This window comes from Protopterus annectens, chromosome 6.part0, assembly GCF_019279795.1.
Source record: "Protopterus annectens isolate FY-2018-M chromosome 6.part0, PAN1.0, whole genome shotgun sequence".
Classification (NCBI taxonomy): Eukaryota; Metazoa; Chordata; order Ceratodontiformes; family Protopteridae; genus Protopterus; species Protopterus annectens.
This window is the reverse complement of record NC_056737.1, coordinates 788,824,339-788,846,657: the sequence shown is the minus strand read 5'-3', so window position 1 is coordinate 788,846,657 and position 22,319 is coordinate 788,824,339. Positions and strand designations below refer to the sequence as shown.

The following is a 22,319-nucleotide window of genomic DNA, read 5'->3' as shown; positions in this document are numbered from 1 at the left end:
CATAAACGGAAAGTGTCAAGGGGAGATCACTCATGTCCCACTCTAAAGAAAATGTGGGAGAGAATAGAGGGTCATTAGTGATAAACCTTTCACAGAGATTATTAAGTACATATGAAGAGCAAGTTATTAACAAAGGATTAAGTTTTATACCCACTTGTGCTAGTGATATAACTGACTCTATATTAGATGTTAGAATGTTCGTACGCAATGTCCAATTGAAATTGGAGTTTGGTAGCAACGAGAGAGATCATGTAGGAACACAACCAGTTACGTTTCGTCCCAACAGCATTTATACACCGTTGTTACATCCCTTATTAGATACCTTCTCTAAATTGGTAGAGAATGATTTACATAAGTACTATAATGAAGGACATCATCAGAAAAGTAGAGGTCGAAGACATAATTTGACTTTTCAACAGAGAAGAACACTCTCTGATTTAAGGAAGGATCAATCTATTATTATTAGACCAGCTGATAAGGGTGGCCCTGTTGTGTTGATGGATCGTACAGATTATTTTGCAAGTATGAAGAGTATGTTAGGTGATGAATTGTTCTATGAGAGAATTAATATGGACGAAGTCAGTAATAAAGTTTTTCAAGTATATGATATGTTAGATGACTTGGTCAAGAGTCATAATATTACTTGGACTCTGTTCAAATATTTGAGGGTCTGTAATCCGTTAATACCAGTGATACAAGGATTACCGAAGGTTCACAAGTCTATGAACAAGCCACCCATGCGACCAATAGTTGCTGGACAGGGATGGCTTACGGAACCTTTCTCCATATTTTTAGAATACCATCTTAGGCCTATAGTTGATGCTAATCATTTTATTTTGAAAGACAGCAAACATTTTCTCTTAGATTTATATGATTACACTAGGACTTTGAATGACCATGATCATTATATTCTTGTTACGCTAGATGTTACTAGCTTGTTTACCGTTATACCTAATGAGTTAGGTGTACTTAGAGTGCAGCATTACTTGAAGACTAAGTCAGAACTGGATGATGTAACAATAGATCTTTTGGCACTGTTCTTGGAAACAGTACTTTATAACAACTTGTTTGTTTTTGATGACAATATTTATTTGCAGAAAGATGGCGTAGCTATGGGCACTTCTTGTGCCAATAGCTACGCCAATATTGTAATGGCAGATTGGGAGGAAGATTTGTTGTTTCCTTTAGACGCTTTCCAACAGTACGTTGGATTCTACAGAAGATTTGTAGATGACCTCTTCCTGATTTGGAAGGGTGATGAGACTAGTCTCTTGGAATTTGTACATGCTATGAATAATTTAACTGGGTTTCTTAGGTTTTCTGTTTGTTTTTCTCTGACAGATATATCTTTTCTGGATGTTACTATAACCAGACTTGGTAGTGGGCTTCTGAACACTTCAGTTCATAGGAAAGCTTGCCATAAGAATACTCTGTTACACAGACATAGCATGCACCCTAAGTATGTTTTTGATAACGTTGTGAAAGGTCAGATGATGAGAGCTTCAAGACTTAATCCAACATATGAGGGTTACCTACAGGAATTATCTGAACTTAAGTACAGGCTTACTGAGAGGTGTTATAGTGAAATTGATATTGATAGGACTGTAGTTGAAGTGAATGAACTAAGAAACTCGTGGGCACGTCCTTATGTTTCTGAGTGGGACGATGATGGCCATGTCACTCGAACTACAAAATCATGTGAAGTGAGGATACCCATGTATTTCACAAGGGACATAGGGCAAGTTAGAGAGATCATTGAAAAATATTGGGATACCCTTTTTCTTGATGATGATGTTAGTGATATTGCAGGATCTAGACCCAAGTTCGTTTATAAGAATAAGCAGAACTTGAGACGGATGTTGTGTCATTATCCTATGGCCAACAGTGTTGTGCCTGACATTTGTGAATACAACACTATACCATGTTATAATTGCAATCAGTGTCAATATATTGACACTGATAAGAGTTTCATGCATCCCGTCACCAAACATGAGTTTTTGTTTCATACTAAGACCAACTGTCTGAGTACCAATGTTGTCTATCTTGCTAGATGTACTTCCTGTACAGCATTTTACATTGGAAAAACTAGTAGACAGCTAAGAGAACGTGTTAGAGAACATGTTTATCACATACGTCTAGGCTCTGAACATAATGCCCTGGCTAAACTTTCCAAATATATGGGAACATCTCATTCCTTTAAGTTTTGTGTTATGTCAAGGATAACTTCCAATATTAGAGGAGGGGACATTGACAGTTATACACAGGAATGTGAGTTGAGATGGATTATTCGCTGTAGAGCAGATAAGTTCCCTGAATTAAATAACAAAGTTCAACTACAGCCCATTCTACGTAAGAAGTGGCTGCTCAAGCCTAAATTGCCATAGACATTTTTTATATATTTTTATTCTCATTCTACATTATATATATTTTTTACTTTATTCTATTTGTTATACATATGGATATGTTTATACATATGTACTGTTAGATCTTAAACAACATATGATCACTGAGTTAATTTGAAGTGTTTTTAAATTAGTGATGTTTTGTGAGTGTTTAGCTTTAAAAGTTTTACTAATTTGAAAGTGTATGATGTTTTTGAACCTATCAGCAGTGATCTTCTAATATTTAAAGTGATTGTTTTTACATTGAGTATTATAGTCTGAAGAAGCCTACGGGTGAAAGCGCTTACTTTTGCGTGCAATAAATTATTCTTTTACATATACTTTTGGAGGCGTTGACTTCATCTTTTGGAACTTATAGTTGGACTTTTGTTCTTTTCCTGACGATTGTGTTAAAGGTTACCTGCCATTTTTGCTCCTGTGTATGCCTTGTGTTTTATTTTCTACACTCTGCTGTCTCCAGTTTTTTAATACTTTGCCCTTCTTCCAAACTTTTGTCAAGATCAACTCTTGCTTCTGGTATGATTGCACTTTTAATAAACTAGGTCTTGGCTGCATTTTCATGGCCAGTTTGGATCATAAACATGATGTGTCCTTTCACTTAACAAATTCTGCTGTGGAACACCAGTCCAGTCACTTATTTGTGCTTTTGTAATATTAATACAGTCTGTTCCTTCCAGTTTATCTGGTACAGCAGAAAATCTCAGATTTTCTCTGCATGCTCCGTCTTCTAACTCTACTGTTTTTTTTAAACAGTTCTTCTTGAGAATCCTCCTCATATTTAGCCAGCTTTTTCTTCCTACACTACTGTTTTTGAAAACAGTTCTTGAGAATCCTCATATTCAACCAGCTTTTTCTTCCTGTGAGTTTTGCAGTTTCATCAGTTCATCTGAATGGCTAGTTAAAGCTTCTTCTATTTTTTCCTTGTTGTTTAAATTAATATATTCCTTCAATGTTTAATTTATTTTAATCACCTCTGAGTGCATTTGATGTATTTTGTCCACTATACTATTGGAATCTATCTCTTGAACCAAAGCCAAAGCTTGAACTGCTTTTTCTGAACCTATGAACCTATGAACCTATGAAACCTTCTTAGACAGTGCTTTCTCTTCACCTTTTCTAGTTGATTTTCTTTCAGATTTCACAGATTTCTTCTTTGTTATCATCCAGGCAATGTATCTACTAGCCAGTAACTACATTTTACCAGAAAACATTTTCAATGGCACTCCTTTTTCTCAGTTTCTGTTTACACACTGGTAAAGCTGGAGTTATGTTGGTGATCACTGTGCAGCCATTTTGGAAGTCCAGCCTAGTCAACAGTTTATACAGAAGCAAAGATTGGTTACTTAATCAAATATTGACTAAGTTTTGTTAAGTTGTACTTTAGAAATAGTTTATCATAAAAAATTACATTAAACATTCCTAAGCAGTCATTTATTTATTTCAGTTCATTAACTGGGTTAGTGGGCTAGTCAGAAGATTTCTTTTCAGCCACTACCCAAGCTACTAAGCAGAACAACAGACAGTACAGTAACATGTTCAGTAGAAAGCAGGAATGCAAACTAGATACCCTGTTTGTTTCTATATCTGTTATGTGCTGCTACCATTATGCAGCTCAGTGTATAATATTTAATCTGATGTCAATTTTCATTAATTCCTCAACAGTTGAGTTTAGATCTGATCCTAAGATCCGCCTCTGCCATTACTATAGCTCTTGGTAACCATAAAGCTCTCGAGCTTCTCCCTTACCCACGATGCACCAACCCCTATTATACTTAAGGTCTCGTTTGCCATTTTCACGAAATAGATGTGGCCGGCCACATCTAAGCTCTCGAGCCTTTTTACAGATAAGTGTATTTTTCTTGGCTATTTTTCATTGTATATTTTTCTTATCCTTAGTGTATTTGGTATATATACTATTGCTAGTATTTTAGTTTGTAATTACCTTTTTTTCTTTTAAACTTTTTCTGTACACTTTTCAGTGTACTCTTGTGACTCATTGTTGGTATTTTTTCCTCCCTTGCCCTTATTTCCCTTGTCCATAGTTAGAAAAGAGTTTTTTTTTTAATCTGTATTTTTTTCTTTCTATTTTCAAAGATGTCTGAGAAAGACCCTTCAGGGTTTCAGAAATGTAAAAAATGTGGTCATAAGCTTCCTGTCTCAGACACACAGGATTTATGCATGTATTGTTGGGCCCAGATCACTTGAACATAGACTGTTTTATTTATAAGAATTTTAGCCCGCGAGCTATTACAGATTGCAAGAACAAGTTGATTTTGAAAGGTTTGTTATCTTATGCCTTTTCAGGAGCAATTACTGGGGCTCAACTCTCCTAAACTGTTTTTTAGGAGACTTCAAAAAATGTCCCCGAGACCACCTGGATCTTCCACTCTGTCATTAACAGAACCTCCTAAAAAGAAGCATAAGACAGATCCGAAGACTTCTGTATCAAAGCCAGTTTCCAGATCTCCAAAAACTTCTTTAGATCCAAATTAGTCGGATCCAAGGCTTCTTCCAAGAACTTGATTATTCGCCACCCATTCTCCATTTTGAAAGACGGCATTCAAAATCTTCTTTAGCCTTATCTCGTTCTTCCAGGAGTCACACCAAAGCCAACGCAGATAGGATGATAAGATTTCTATTGACACAAATAAAGATGGGTATTCTCTCGGTTCCTACCCATTCAGGTCAGAAAGCCTTAGCTTGCTGTACCCCTCCACTACCAGCTTTTTTTCTGATCTGGCAGTCCGTTTTGGAGTCCTTTGATCCGAGTTTGCCAAGACTGTCTGGGTCAGATCCAAGGATTTCTCTGAGTGCTCCGGCTCTGACTAGTTCTAGACTCTTGGAACAGTAGTGTCCCTCTGGGATACAAGGTGTTGCAGTCGACTCTGAAGTTGTTGGAGCCATCTCTGCCCCTTGGATCCTCAGCATTGGACAGCTTGGCTCCAACCTGTACCTTAGGTAGAATGCCTGTGGGAAGACAGAGCCGATGGGGAGGAAGCATGGCTTCTTAGCTCCGTCAGCTTCCTTCTCCCTGGGACATTCTGCTTTTGAGGTGGTGGAGAGAGTTTTCTCTGCTTCTGCAGGATGGATGGTCTCTCCCACCTCGGATCTCCCTTCAGGATCCCATTCGTCTCTGCACCTTGAGCCTCAGCATTCAACTCCACAGGGATAGCCAGCCTAAACTCTCCAGGCTACCCAGCAGGTTATCACCATCTCTTCTGATACTTCTTCGGAGCATCCCATCGAAGAAGTACCTCAGAAGAGAAAGTGCAAAAGAAGGCACTTAGATTCACACAATAATCACTGAAGATACCAATTTCGATGAAGGGGAAGGATCCCAAAAAAGACGTCTCATTTGGAGACATCCTAAATATCCTTAAAGAAAGGGGTGGCTGGTCCTCCAACAATCCTTCCCCGGAGGAATCAGTATTCCTGGAGGCATTTGGATCTGGTCTGTCTACCTCCTGAGTGATTCTGCTCCAACCACTGATGAGATCATTGATTTGATCTCTAAGTGGGTTTGGAAGGAGCCGGACTCAGTTGAACCTATCCCCAAGAGACCGGATCATATTCTGGCACCACCTGCAGGAAGGGAGCTTTGGAGTAAGGGAGTACTTGTAGAGGCTGTGGTTATGGCGGCAGCCAGTAAGAAAGAACTTGTGGAAGAGAGTTCCACTGTCCATCCCTTAACAGGGAGTCTAGGGCTTTGGACAGATTCAGGAAGTGTGTCTATGCTTCAGCAACGTTTGCCCTCAGGTCGCTGAACTACCTGGCACACTTTACAAGACTCCGGAGGGACTTGATTAAGGAACTGTCAAAATCCCTTTCTGGGACCACAACTACTGAGACTCAGGCTTCTATGGTCTCACAGTTGGCAATCTTTCAGTCCATCTCAAATTTGTTTATGTGGCTTATCTCTCACACAGCTGAGAGTACCTCAAGGGTAGCAGGTTCAGGCATTTCCATTAGGGTGCATGCCTGGATGCACTTGTGTGACTTTTCGGAGACCTTCAAGTCCCCCTTTCATCAATGCTCCTTTTGATGGAACCTCTTTATTTGGCCCTGAATTGAAGGACACACTCTCCATGTGCGAGCAGAATGGAAAGACCTTTTCTGCAGTGGGAGTACATTTTTTGACCCCTCAAAGGACCTTCTCTAGGATCCAGTGGGGAGGATGAAAAATCTCATGGTGCTTTCCAAGATCCATGTGGAGATAGTTCCCCCAGAGGCAGAGGGGGGGAACTCAAATAAAAGACACCGCACACTCAGCAGGGGTGGCCTACTGTACCAAGGGTTTAGGGATTCTTTTTCTGACAGATCCTACCAGCACTCCTGAAAGGAGGCCTAATTGTCCCCCTGTGGAGGCAATCAGGAGTCATTTATATCTGCACCAGAGAGCCTGGCTAGATATCACCAAAGATTTGTGGCTGCAGAAGATTATTTCCAGAGGTTATATAATTCCGATTTTCCTTCCACCTCCATCCTCAGGCAAGTTTCCCGATGTTCCACCCAATCAGAGGAAAACAGCTGCACTAGAAATACAAAAGCTGCTAGAAAAAAAGTAACCCAAGAGTTCCCACCAGACCACATAGAATCTGGAATTTACTCAAGGTTCTTTTTAGTGCCAAAGAAAACAGGGTACTAGAGATCCATTTTGGATCTCAGCAACTTGAACAAATCAGCTCAACACACAAGTCACAATTCAGTCCATTTTGTCCTTTTTGGGCAAGGATGATTGGATACACTCAATAGACCTTCAAGACTCATACTGTCTCATAAAAATAAACAGGCATCTCTGCCCTTTGGCTCACCACAGTCCCCAGGGTGTTCACTAAATGTATGGTAGTGGTAGCAACTCACTTGAGACTTTGGGGATTCTGGTTGTTTCGTTATGTAGACAACTGGCTCATTACTGCCCCAACCAGGCATCTACTCATAAGAGTGAGAGATCAGGTACTCTAAACTTGCCCCCTTCTAGGAATTACCATAAATGACAGCAAATCTCAGTTAGAACCTTCTTAGGTATTGGAGTTTGTAGGGACAGTTTTCAACATGGTATCAGTAACAGCTTCTCTTCCTGTTACAAGAAGAGTACAGACTATCTGATACCAGGTCAAAAAGATAATTCACAGTACAATGATTTTAGCTTGATTGATTCTGCAAGCCCTAAGATCAGTGTAAGCTGCCATAATTTTAGTTCACTTGGCAAGATTCCACATGAGAATTCTTCAATGGATGCTAGCGACTCAATAGTCAATTCTTTTATCAACAGATGTCAGTCCAAATAAAAATCACTCAGGCATGCAAAAGGTGAATTCAATCAGATTAAGTCCTTCAAGGCTGTCCTTTCATTCTTCCTCAGCCCAAGGCCGTAGTGACCATGAACACTTCCCAGATTGGGGGGGCACAACAGTGCAAGGCACTTGGTCCCCCAAAAAGGCCAACACGCATATCAATGTTCTAGAAATGAGAGCAGTGCTGTTAGCGTTGCAAGCATTCCAACACTGTCTCACTTCAGGGACAATTGCAATTCAAACAGACGATATGTCGGTAGTCTGGGCAGGTCCATTCTGCTACCTCATGAATGGTCTCTCAACAAGAAAATGACAGAAATGGAGATTTTTCATCAATGGGGGGGGGGCAGCCTTACTGCAGTCTTTTTGCTTGTCTCCTAAACAACAAGTGCTAATTTACAAGCTGATAAAACACCAGGTTTAAATGGTGTGTTTCCTTTAAAACCCTTGTTAATAGGACAGAAACTAAAGAAAAAGATTTGATTGGTCAAGCCCCCTTTTTCGTCTGTGGATGATGGTGGAATTGGATTGGTTGAACCTCTGGTTGAACTGTTTTATGATCTGAGGAAGGCACTAGCCAAAAGCGCTCATCAGCAGTTTATTACTTTTAAGAGAGTTTTATTGTTTGTACATTAATGTTTTACATGGTGTTTTAATCTTTGAGTATTTTATAGACGTCTACTTCTCCATGATAGCTCAGCTTTGTCCTTTGGTGTTCGTAGCTTTATGGGTTACCACGGGCTACAGTAACGGATGAGTCAGATCCGAGGATTGGATCCGAACCCAACTGTTGAGGAAGAATGAAAATGGACAACACAGCTGGAACATTATGGTGAGTGCATAGCTTCTTTTTATGCTGCATTCACCATTACTATAGTTTGTGACCATTATTATAGATAACTTGTGGTACTTTTTTAAGCATTATGTATTGTCTGTTATTGGTGCTGTTTAGCACAATATTTTGCCAACCACAAACAAGTTTTTTATGTGGAGCATTGACTCGAACAATTAAAGAAAACAGCACCAAAGTGAGATATAAGAGAAAGCATCACTTCATCTATGTAATTAACTAAGAGGCTATGAGCCCTGTGTTAATCTTCAGAGGGAAGAAGACACTCTGTATAAACATTTGGACAGAAAAAGGTACACAGAAGGAGGGTAAAGCTAAATGTAATAATTTTCTACTGCAGTCACATTTTCTCTAAGATCTGCTATTATGGTAAGCTCCTTACACAACTGCACCTTCTTAGTGTGCTACTTTTGTCTGTTCAGGCAGGTAGTAATTCATAACAGTGGATCAAGCTACCTGTTTACTAATTAGCTGTCAGTCCTTATCTGGGTACGTCATGCATAATATTGATTTCTTCATACCTGTATTTCAGCAGATGGCTGATTATTATCTAATACCTTCTTTTAAACACTTCATCATATTCATATAGCTACCGCAAGCAATGTTTTGCTGTCCTAGCACAACGCCACTTTGGGTAAACCTGTTTTAGGTAGTGGTTGCCAAACAGTATTATTCTGGCACAGAAATCATCACTAACCAAGCAACTCTATGGCACAGCTAGCTCCCACACATCCCATCCACCCAAAGCTTCTGTCGGTTGTTATGATCAATAGTAATGGGCTAGTCACTGTATCTGCATTCTTCTGCTAGGAAAATGACTTCTGCTTATGCAGACTTGTTCATCCACAGTTCAAGTTCAAGTTCACATTTATTTAAATGCCTGAACCCAGGCACTGTACAAAGTAATACATAACAGCATGAAAGAACAAGTAAATGAATAGACATACAAACTAATTAATTAAAAATATAAAAACATAAATACAGTACATGTAAACAGAATAACTAAGACTTGTCTATTGTAAGCCAGTTCAAAAAGGTGTGTCTTTAATTCATGCTTAAAGACAGCTAAGGTGGGAGAATCAAGAACCCAATCAGAAAGCATGTACAAGTATGGCTAGTGAGTAAGTAATCGAAAACCTGATGAATCCAATTATATGTTGGAACAGAAGGGAGACATTGTGAGCTTGAATGAAGTGAATGACAAGGATTATACCTAGATGGAAGGTCATGTAGGTACTGTGGATCCATATCATGAAGAGCTAGGTAAACCAAGATGAAAGTCTTGTAGGTAATACTCTGCTTAATTGGGAACCAGTGCAAACTACATAAAATCAGGGTGATGTGATTATACCTAGAAACTCCAATTAATAACCAAGATGTGGAGCTTTACACCAGTTGCAAACAGGTATGTTCTGAGTCAAGAAGACCTATATATAATGCATTGTAGTAACAAGACAGGAGAGGACCAAGGCATGCATCACAGTGGGGCAATCACTAGTTGGAATAAGCTGCTTGATAAGGGTGATATACCACAAATGGAAACATGAAGATTTGACCATGGTAGAAATCTGGTTTTCAAAGCTGCACCAAGATTAAAGAATTTTGGCACAGGTGAAATCTTGCCTGCCCAATAAAACATATCAGGAGACATGACTGGAAATGAAGAATCCTTCAGTGTTGCATAGAACACCAAGGCCGCAGTCATAAAAGTATTGAGTTTAGCATATTACTGACCAGCCAGTTGTAGATGAATTCCAGATTGTATGAAAGATTGTTAAGGGCAGACACCAGGTTCTAAAGGAAGAAGAGGTAAAGCTGTGTATCATCACCATAGAAATTATATTGCAAACCTATCTACAAATAATGTCGCATAGCAACAGTAAATAAATGGTGAACAACAAAGGGCCAAGAATGGAACCATGTGGCACTCCACAAACAAGTGGGGTGGGAGGAAAAGGAATTATTTCCTGATACTATACTTTAAGTATGTCCAGAAAGGTAAGAAGCAAAATAATCCAAGTAAACACCAAAGATGCCACAGTAATGCTCCAAAAGATGCAGTAAAATCATATGGATCACAAGATAATGTTGATGTCTTAGATCTAGAAGATCATTAAAAACTCTGATGGGAGCTTTCTTGGTACTGTGTCTTGTCCTAAAAATCAGACTGGTATGAATTGCCGATGTCCTTATTGTTAAATAAAAAGATCCAGCTGAAGGTAAACTTTCTCAAGAACCTTTACCAAGAAAGGGGAAGTTCAAGCTAGGTCAATAATTGTCAATGTATTCTGAATCAAAACCATCATTTTTACGGATGTGGTAAACTACAGCCTTCTTTAGGAAAAAAGGAAATACCCCATTCTCAAGTTCAGTGATGACAATCTCTTAAAGAAGTGGACTCACACCATCCAAAGATGCCACCATAAACATTAGGAGATGGGTCCAGAGATCAAGTGGTAATGCACATGCTGTAGATCAGAATATGAGAGCATAAAGGTCATCATAATCAGTAATGGCAAATTCTTCCCAATGAGAATGCATAGTCAGTCACAATGCTAGTAACAGTAGGAAGAGGCAGTGAGGATATAGTAAGTATAATTTTGGCAGCAAAATAACATGTAGCTAATTCATACTGTTCAGAAGACAGTGCCAACCAAGCATCAAGACACTCAGGGTTTCCAAGATGACCTGCAGTTTGAAACAAGGTAGCTGAATGATTAGCTGACTCAGAGATGCATCTAGAAAGATAGACTAATTTCCTAAGATTGATGTCAGAAAAATAAAAAGAAAAATGATTATTCAAAGCAAGCTTGCCCTCACACAGGCATGAACACCACCACCTCTTTTCAACTTTGCATCCATGTCTCCTAAGAGATGGATTAAACCATGACTTTCAGGAGACTTGTCAGACAGGACACATCTGTCCAGGGGCTACCTAATCTAGTTCCTGTCCTAACACAGTATTATAGATATTACATAGTTCATCAAGATTCTTATTCAAAATTGGTGGAAGAAATGAAGGAGCTATTGTAAAACTTTCAATGGATACTGCCTGAAGATTTGTAGAATACACATAGCCAGTTTCTGGAGGCTGAGAATGAAGTAAATTTGTTGAAAATTGTATGGTTAAATGATCAGTGATCAGCCAATTCACTGATTCAAAAAGTAGATTAGAAACAGGGCCTTAAAGATGAAAATCTAGGTCAATGGTATGACTGTGCAAATGGGTGGCAGAGCTAATTTCCTGAATAAAACCAAAGCCACTCCTTGCACAAAAGAATTTCCTGACAAAGGTCACAGATAAATCATCACTTCTAAACTTAACTTTTGCTCACAACAAGCCAGTGTGTGCAATTCAAAATAGAGGAGATAAGAAAATCTGTGAACTTCTCAAAAAAAAAGTCTGGTATTTCTGTGTCTATATTAGAAAGTCGACCGCTTACTTACCCGAACACCTAAACGTCAACCCGTCTTCATCGAACCACGAAAACATCAATCGTCCAGAAGAGTGAAAGCGGAAATGTCGAATCATCATGGTTGGCCTTCTGCAGTATAGCTCTGTAACGTAAGTGTGCAATAGTTACAGACCTTAGGGTTAGGGTGCGGGTTAAGGTAATTGCATAGATGGTAATGTATGTTAGATTTAGTGTAGGGTTTTATTAAGTGTATGTGTGTGGATTATTTAGTTTGTTTGGGTTTAGCTTTTTAAGGTAAGTGTGCCATAGTTACGGACCTTAGGGTTAGGGTGCGGGTTAAGTTAAGTGCATACATGGTGGCATATGTAATGTTCAGTGTAGGGTTAGAAGTAGGGTTTAGTTTAGGGTTAGAAGTAGGGTTTAGGTTAGTGTATGTATGTGGTTTATTTAGTTTGTTTGTGTAGGTAGTATGTAGCAGGCGGTTTGGTGGGACAAGTATGAGAGTTCGACTTTTAAATTTCTTGGTTGTTGAGCGTTTGGTGTTTATGCAGTTCGATGATGACGGGTCGACGTTTAGGTATTCGATGAAGTAAGCGGTCGACTTTATAATATAGACCCATATTTCCTGGCAGATGATATATATGAAAGAAGCCGAAAGCGTGTCCCAGTCCCATAACATACTGAAATGAGTTAGGTGACACTGACTTAATTTGATTGAATGAAATGGAAGTACAATGTATAATGGCCACCCCCCCTCCCAGCTTGGTCAACTGCAGGGTCAACAAAAGTAGACCAGAATTTGTGTCTATCCAGGTTTCAGCAATAAATATCAGATCTTTGATATGAACTGGGTCAGACAAAATACTAGTCTTTCTGTGAACTAACCTGGTGTTAAGATACAATGTGAGTAGAATCAACAGGCTGATGAAAAATAAGTAAGCTGTGTTTAGTTATGTACATGCAGACTAAGTTATGTAGAATTAGTTGTACGCATGCTGATTGAGTCAGGTGTTGGACTTTCACTTAAGCATGGAAATGACCTAGGCCAGTGATGACCAAGACCTGATCTATGTTTTTTTTTTTTATTCTTAGTTCCAAATATAGATAAGTAATTGACTGAGATGTTTTAGATGCTAAAGTATCTGTAAAGCGATTAATTCTGTTTACATTAAAAATAGTCATTGTATAAGTAAAATCAACATCAAATAAAAATGTAGAGCCGTACTCAATATGAAAGAGTAATTTAGAAATAAAACATAGGTAACACCTAAGTATAACAAATGTCACACACAACAGAAATAAATAGAAGCCAAAACAAAAATATAATACTCCAACAGCTTTCAATTAAACATTTTCAATAAGCAAAAAAGCAATTTAGATAACAACTAATATTTGCAGTTGTAAGAGAAATAATGTCTGAAAAATTATTCAGACTCTCCAAAAGTAAGTGAAAACTAATTAGACAATAGAAATCCAACATCATGCCTTTCCAGTTCTAAAACTGTAAACGTACATCAAATATTAAAGTTGTTCAAAAGGTAGTTAACTTCAACAATTCTAGAAGCTTTTCAGATGACAAATCCATACCAAATAAATACTGTGCACTTTTATAGCAGTATAAGAAACATGCTTATGTGCAGTTCAGAATTACTAATCTTTACCATCTCTCTTCAGATGATCAGAACAGTAATCCAGATACTACTATATTTCTAAGATTTGTACCAGTATGGGTAAAAAGCATTTTTTTATTGTCTTGGATCTGCCCACCTTGAGGAGGAATGTGAAATCTGTGCAGGGTTTAACCACTGGGAGCTGGTTGAGAGCCATAATAAGCTGGTGCTGAAAAGACTGCTACCTTCTACATCTTTTTCTTCTTCTTCTACACCTGGTGTTCCCCCTTCTCCTAAAAAGCCTTATGAGAAGACTAAGGGGGCTCCATCAGCTAAAGACAAGGAATGTGGGAAGCAATCCCTGATCATTCTCTTTTCTCCATTTTGGGTTTGGCTCTGCCCAAAAAAGGTTTCCAAGCCATCAAATCCATCTGGTTCCTTGGATCTGATGAGAGCCAAATCCAAATCACCAGTCTATCTCTCCTCTACTTTCAGTCTGGAACCAAAAGACTCTAGAATCCATTCTTCTTTTTTACAGGAGACCCATCAAAGGACTTGCAGGCTACCCCCAATCTGTTCATCCCTCGGGTCATCTAAAAGCCTAACTGAAGCAGATATGGAAAGGAAGATGAGGAAGTTTCTCCAGGCCCAGATTCAGTTTAGAGTTTTACTGTCCCTGTCTCGCATCGGATCCATGTGCCTGTCACCAGCCCAATCCCAGTTGTTGTCTCCTACTCTGATCTGACCTACAGTTTCGGAGACATCAGACCCAAGAGTTACAAGTTTGTCTGCTTTGGATCCGAAGGCCTGGCCTTCATCGACTCTAACTGCATCTGTGATCCATTTGGTGTTGACACTATCAGAACCAGAGGGATCTCAGAGCCAGCACTGGTTCCAGGGGGATGGGTTCCACCCGGATGCTGTCAGGGCAGTCCCTTCCTCCTGGAGGCTCAGTGTTGGACAACTTGACTCCAATCGCTGCTTTGAGGAAGGATTGTGGTGATGCTCTGAGTCATCCTTGGCAGGTGTCTTCGGCTTCTACCAGGGTGGCCCTTGCTTGGCTTCTGCCTTCTGCCTTCAAGGTAGTAGAGAGACCATTTTCCACCACCATGGACAAGGGATACTTAGACCCCCCCCCCTCAGATCCACTCCCTCTTCAGCTGTCTGCATTGGTCCATAAATTTCTTCATTCTGTGCCATCTAGGCAGCCGGCCCATTCTAGCCTACAGATAGTCCTTATCCAGGACACTGCTCACACTTCCAAGTCCTCTGTGGAGCATCCCACCAAGGAGCCACCTCAGAAGTCTACATACAAAAGGAGGCACTTAGATTCCTTATAGGAATCCTTGATGGAAGATACCAACTTCAGTGAAAGGGAAGGAGCCCCCAGATCAGCCCTTGAGGATGTCTCTTGTAGTGAAATACTTGAATTTGTGAGATAGAAAGGTGGTTGGTCAGCCTTGATGTACCAGTGTGATTTTGCAGAGCCCTTCAAGTTATCATTCATCAATGCTCCCTTAGATGTATCTGTATTTTTTGGCCCCAAGGTGAAAGAAGCCTTATCTAGGGGTGAACAAGATGGGAAGACATTATCTGCCTTAGGGATACATTTTTCTAGCCCTCAATGCACGTTTTCTCAAAATCAGAGAAGTGGTAGGAAAATATGATTCCATAAGTCTCAAGGCTCTTCCCAGGATTCCTATGGAGACAGGTCCCCCCCAGCAGACAGGGGAACTCCAATGGTAGATGTCACCCTCGTGGCAAAGGAGGACCACAAAACCATGGCTTCAGAAGTCCTTTTTCCTGTGCTCCTGAAAAGTTGCCTGAGTGATGCACTCTGGAGGCAGTCGGGGGGGGGGGGGCACTTATCCCTACACACAGAAACCTGAACAGCCATCACCAAAGATACTCGGGTGCAGAGGATCATATTCAGAGGTTATTATATACCCTATTCCCTTCACACACACCCCCAGTCAGCTCACAAACATTCCTGACATTCTTCCCAGCCAGAGCAAAGCAGCAGCTAATGAAATAAAAAACACTGCTGGCCAAAAAAGTGGTCTCCCCATACCAGCAAGGATTCAGAACTTACTCAAGGTTCTTTATGATGCCAAAGAAAAATGCAGACTTGAGGTCTATCTTAGATCTCAGCAATTTGAACCAGTATGTCGGAAGCTTGAAGTTTTAAACATTCACAATTCAGGCATTCTATACCTATTGTACAGGGATGATTGGATGTACTCGGTATATCTCCAAGATGCATGCTATCACATCCAAATAGACAGATGATCAGGAAGATATCTGCACTTCTGGATGGGAGCCAGTCATTACCAGTTCAGGGCCCTTCCCTTTGGCCTCAACTCATCCCCCAACATGTTCACTGAGTGCATGGCAGTGGTCACAGCTCGCTTGAGATTGCTGGGATTCTGGGTGTTTCCATATCTGGCTCCTCTCTGCTCCCACCAATCCTCTATTTGTTCAAGCTAGGGACTATATGCTTCAGCTATGTCTTCAAATGAGCATCACAGTGAACTATACCAAATATCAACTCTCTCCCATTCAAGTTCTGGAGTTTATTGGTGCTCATCTGGATATGATAACACAGATTGCAAGTTTGCTGCAGACAAGAATAAACACTTTACAGAGTCAGGTATCCCACATCCTATCTCTTCCTTCCTCACCAGCAAGGCTGGTATTACAACTTATTGGATCTATGGCAGCTTCCATAACTCTGGTGTCTCTAGTAAGATTCTACATGAGAGTACTGCAATGGATGCTTGCAGTGCAGTGGTCAATAAGATGACACCCTCTGTCTACACCAGTATGGATTACCAAGATCTGCAGGAAACACATAGCCTGGTGCAGCACTACAAAATAAGTTTCTCAGAGCTGCCCTTTTATCCTTCCAGCACCCACAGCTACAGTGACTACAGATCCCTCCCATTGGGGGGGCATTACTGGGGAAGGATGGTCTGAGGCCCTTGGTTCCAATTGGAGGTCAATCTTCACATTAGTGTCCTGAAAATGAGAGCAGTCCTACTGATGCTGCAGGCATTTCAAGGTGCTCTCCCTCCAGGGATGATTGCCAATCCAGACAGACAATATGTCGGTAGTCTGGTACATCAATAAGCATGGGGAACGGGGAACCAAATCCTATCCCCCTATGTTGAGAGGTTTTGAGAGTCTAGCAGTGGGCAATCTCTTTCAGCCACTTCCTTTTGGCAACTCATATCCTGGGAAAGTCCAGTGTGCTTGCAGACAAACTGAGCAGGTCCATCTCACAACCTCATGATTAATCTCTCAATTCTGTGATGGCGGAAATGATTTTTCATCAGTGGGGCCAACCGTGCTGTGATCTCTTCACTTCCTCTCTCAACTCCAAATGCAGCAGGCACTTCACTCTGATCCAAACAGAGGGGGAGTCACTGAGAGACTCTCTAATTCACACCCGGCACCTTGAGCTCCTGTGCACATATCATCTTACAGCTCTAATTCCCAAGTTTCTTCAGAAAGCGTCTCACCAGAATAGCAAAGTCATCCTTGTTGCCCTGTTCTGGCCTTAACAAGTATGGTTTCCCTTCCTTTGGTTTCACCTAGTGTACCCCCTTTGAGTACTGGATCAAACCCAGGATCTCTTCTTTCATCCATCAGGGATAACTCATACAGACATTCAGACCCTCAGGCTGACCACAATTTCTTCTCTTCCAATGATGGCTAGATAGTCCAGGTTTTCCTCCCCATTTCATCAAATTCTGACATCCTCTCAAAAGAATTCTGTGAGGTTCATAGACTGGATATTGGGAAGCACTCCACCTTCTGCAGTAGTGACACCCTCCACCAATTTATTCAGCTCTTCATCATTTTGAACAGCTAACTGCAGATGCCTTGGAATAATATGATTTTTCTTATTATTTTGAGCTGTATTACCAGCTAACTTTACAATTTCTGCTGTTAAATATTCAAGTACAGTTGCCAAGTACACACTGTCCAGAGGCAATTAGACCCCTTTTCTAAAAAAAAGTATATAGGAACAAATGGAAAAGATTCCCTCTCTGGGCTGTCCAGAGGCAATTAGACCCCTTTTCTGCACCTATTCCAGCTATCCTAGACGTTCTTGCTTCCGTATTCAGCAGTGGAGGTAGTTATTCTACTACAAAAATCCAGCTTGCAGTCATCTTAGATATTTATGTAGGAAATATCCATTTGTTCCTGGCATCATCTAGATTTTGCAAAAACTTTCTCAAAGGTACCTTTTTTTACTCCACTCCATCAGTAAGGATCCTACACCTCCATGGTATTTAACAATACATCTTCAAGCCCTGACTCACCCCCCCCCTTTGAACCAGCTGCCGAGGTAGACTTAAAATTTTTTGTCTTGAAAAACTATTTTTCTAGTTGCGATCACATCTGCCAGGTGGGCATCAGAACTCCAGGCCCTCTCTTTCTAAGCCACCATATCTGATCTTTCAGAAAGACAGAGTGTCTATCCTTACTAATTCTTCTTTTATACCTAAGGTGTCTTCAGAAACGGCTATAAATCAGTCTGTTTTCTTTTCAATTTTTTTCCAAAAAAGGAGAATACATGCTGCACCTTTTGGATTTTCATAGACATCTTAGAGTCTATCTCCATAGAACAAAAGATTTCAGGAAATCAGACCAACTATTTGTTTCCTTTTCCAAAGCCAGTTTGGGCAAATCAGTTTCAAAGTTGTTTTAGCTAGATGACTCACTGATTGCATTTCTTTTGTCTATAAAAATAAATAAATTTCCACTCCCTGACTTCCTAAGGCTCATTCGACCAGATCTGTGGCTACATTTTCTGCTTTCTGGTCCAGAGCATCTATAGATGACATTTGTGCAGCTGCCACTTGGTCTAATACTCTTACTTTCATTCTTCATAGTTGGACATCTTGTCTAAAGAAGGTAGCATTTGGCTCCACTGTACGCTGGTATATCCTTCTTTGAGGACCACCTCGGGGGACTCTGCCCCATCAGCTAAGGAAAAGACAAAAAAGACAGCATCAGATAGAAGTTATATACTCACCATAATGGTGTACCTGTGTTGTCTGTTTTCATCCTTCCACAAACTCCTGCCCTCTGACCCCCTTCCTATCTTGGAAGTTTTTATTCTCTGATCTCCTAGTTCAACCTGAGTTATGTCATGTTACTTGCTTTTTGAGGAGCTTCAGTATCTTATCCTTTCTTCTTTCCTTCCTTCCTTGCAGTCTAACTGGAATTTTGTTGGTAATTATATTGTATTATTACTCACTTTTGTGAGTATTATAAGCTGAATGGAAGGAAACTCGATCTGAGGTAACTCAAGCTAGAGAGGAGGATTGTGGGTAATGGGAGGAGCTCAGCCAAAGTCTTTAGAAGTGTCCGAAGTCAGATCTAAGGTCAGATCCAAGACCCCGTTTGTTGAGGAAGGATGAAAACAGTCAAGACAGATGCATTGCTGTGGTGAGTATATAACTTATTTTTTTAAAGGAGAAGAGCAGTCTTAAAGATTTGCTCATCTCCTTTAGTTTTTGTCTTTTTTTTTTTTTTTTGTCTTGCTGGCACTCGGCAGTTCGAGTGCCAACATTGCAGTAGGGAGCCTTACATGTCCCAAGACCTCAATATATTTCAGCTCTTCCACTTTATGTAGATTCCCCCTCTCAACTACAGAAAGTAATCTACTATTTTATGGATCCCAGCCATGAACTTCGACTTTGAGGTGATGAACTTCATCCCATCTGCTTCAAAATCAGCAGGGAATTACTCCATTGTACCCCAGATATTATGGCCACTTCAGACCAAGGGGACAGTGTCAGATGCAAACAACATAACTTGTATCTTCACATCCCCAAACCTGTGCTGTACCTTGGTGTCTCATCTATAAAAATGTGAAAAGGAGACACAAGCCAGACACTCAGCAGAGTAAATACATCCTCCCTGAATGTTGTTGTTGTGTCTTTTGGCTTTTCCCAGTTAAGGGTCGCCACAGCGGAACTCCGGTCCGCTAATGATTGGCAGTTGATTTTTATTTGCCGAGTTGCCAGCCCTGATGCACAACCTTCAACGAAGGTACGCCCATTCACGCATGTCTCCACACAGAAGACGCTCTAGCTGAGAATCGAACAGGACAACGTCTATCTGTGAGGCGACAATGCTACCGCAGCACCACCACCACAATACATCCTCCCTGAATGTATTTGGTTTAAATCTAATAAAGTGGTCACAATTCTTAGACTGCAAATATTAGGACTGAATGGCATGAGACTTTGGCCTCAGACTGCTATACTATTGTAGTACCTCCAACAATTCTAAGTTACATAGTTGTATTCTTTCTCCTCAAAACACATGTAGGCCATGATGGCAAACCCCAATGACTGTTAACCCACATGACCTGGATGGATTTCATATTATTCTTCCTTAATCAGAGGCTCAGCTGTCAGGTAAAGTCTTCTATCCAGCAAGTACCACTAGTAGCAAAACCTCGGGAGGCTATCTTTTATATTTATAAAGCTGACTTTTCCTAATGTAGAACCTCTGATTTGCACTGCTTAGTACGTTTGCCACTTAAACAGTGCCTTCACAAATAATTAGTTGCATACTTTTCTTCAGTGTCTGAGGCTCTTACTTTTCAGTGTGTCTTAATTACTTGTTTATTACACTCATTTAGGTGCATCTTTATATAACTGACAAAGTTACAGCTATTGAAACAATAGGCTTGGGTTCATCATGTTTACTTTAGGAATATGCAAGGGACTCTTCGTCTGAGACATCATTTGGTAGCATACCTCTCAAATGTGCCATATTATAGGTTCATAGGTTGGTACTGAGCTATCTGCCCGAAGGCATATATTAGCCCAGCCACATTGTGCGGTATTCACCCCCCCCCCCCTTTAGTAGTTCCCTAGACCCTTGTACTAGCACCTAGTTATGAGGAACATTCCTCATTTTCAGTTATAAAAAGTCTATGCTCCTCACAGTTCCAGATTGAAATATTCATTGTTAAGCATTTTTAACTGATATACATGGTAAGTAATACTGAATCATAATAATTTCTCAAAAATATACATACAAAGTAACACATTTTAACCAACAATTGAACATTCTAGCTGAAGTTGCCAATAGGCTATCAATAAATGTTCCTCATTTTTTCCATTTGTTCTACATTGTAAGTGGCAGTACTCCACATTTTGGAGATGGAAGGTTAACAACTACATTTGGTGACCATTTAGGCTTAAGTGTGATTTATTTATTTATTCCTCCAGTACTGACATTAGTATTTACTGTATGCCAATGAGAGTAATCAAAGATGTTAAAAGCTGTCTTTTAATAAGCTATGTTGATTTCCTCTTACAGTCCTGAACTAGAACGATTGAAAATTCAACATGTTGATGTAATAGAGCAGTTGAACCAGCAGATGGCAGAGAAAGCCAACAAACGGATTATATTAAATGACACCTATGATAAAGTAAGAGGTGCACAGAAGGCAGTGGTAAACCTAAAAGATGCAATTGAAGACATGGAAGAAGTCATGACTAATGAAAGAAAAGAGTTTAATGAAGAAAAAGAAAGACTTATGAAAAAGGTAAAGAGTGTAGTTCTGAGGAAAGTTAAAATAGCCATGGTAACTTTTTATTTTAAGCGATGAGAAAATAAGTAGTAAGTATATGTATATGTATATGTATGTAACGAAATTTTAATACAAACAGGGCACACCAACCTAGATATGCAGCCAAAGTTTATTAAGAAAAGTTAAGTTAAGCTCTTTTGTTCCCACAGTTAAAATGGAACTTAATTAGAACTAAAACAACTTGTTCCCCTGTTGCACCTCATACTTCTCAAATTAATTTCTCAAGAATTAAAAACAAAGCCAAAACTAATGGGGGAACAAAGGCCCAGAATCAGGGGCATATTTTAAATGTTACTCTTAATAAACTTAGAAAGCTGCTAGAACAACAGGTTTTGCTGTCATTATTTAGTGACTGCAATTCTCAGTGATTTGCCAGAAGATTACAAATTTTACAAGGAACACACCAAAATATGAGGCAAAAATATGGACATTCTACAAAATTCTAGACAATTGAGAGGTATGCTCCACATTAGTAACATGTACTTACCATAACCCATGCCTGTAACACCAACTGTGAAAATTAACTTAAAAAAAAACGTTCACTAACACTTAACACTACACAAGACAGCATAGGCATTTACAACAAACAGATGCCCACATGATAATAATTTTTTCCCTTACCTAACCCTTACCCTTATCCTAAAACACACACACACACACACACACACACACACACACACACACACACACACACACACACATACAATACATCTATCACATTGGCTAGCTCTTATCCTAACCCTAAAATACACACCTATTCGTACATGCACTAAGCGTATCCCCTTATCTTACCCAATTCTAACCCTAACACACACACACACACACACACACACACACACACACACACACACACACACACACACACACACTTGCACAGAAACTCCCAGCTGTACAAAAAAGTAAATAAGTAAACAAACACTAACCTTTGTCAACCATACTTGTTTACTCTAAATTCCAGTCACACAAATGCCCCTACAGCAAAGAGCATTTGATCAAGTAAAGTGTATTTATATGCACACACATAAGTGTGTGTGTGTGTGTGTGTGTGTGTGTGTGTGTGTGTGTGTGTGTGTGTGTGTGTGTGTGTATATATATATATATATATATATATATATATATATAT

General features: G+C 39.8%; 1 protein-coding gene across 1 annotated transcript in view; it reads left to right on the top strand.

Moving 5' to 3' along the window:
- LOC122803896 (coiled-coil domain-containing protein 175-like) overlaps window positions 1–22,319 on the top strand; it is a 306,823-nt gene that overhangs the window by 270,956 nt on the left and 13,548 nt on the right. The window contains exon 4 of the mRNA XM_044073580.1: window positions 20,923–21,151. Within this exon, the coding sequence (XP_043929515.1) occupies window positions 20,923–21,151 (229 nt within the window). The remainder of the gene's footprint in view (window positions 1–20,922; window positions 21,152–22,319) is intronic.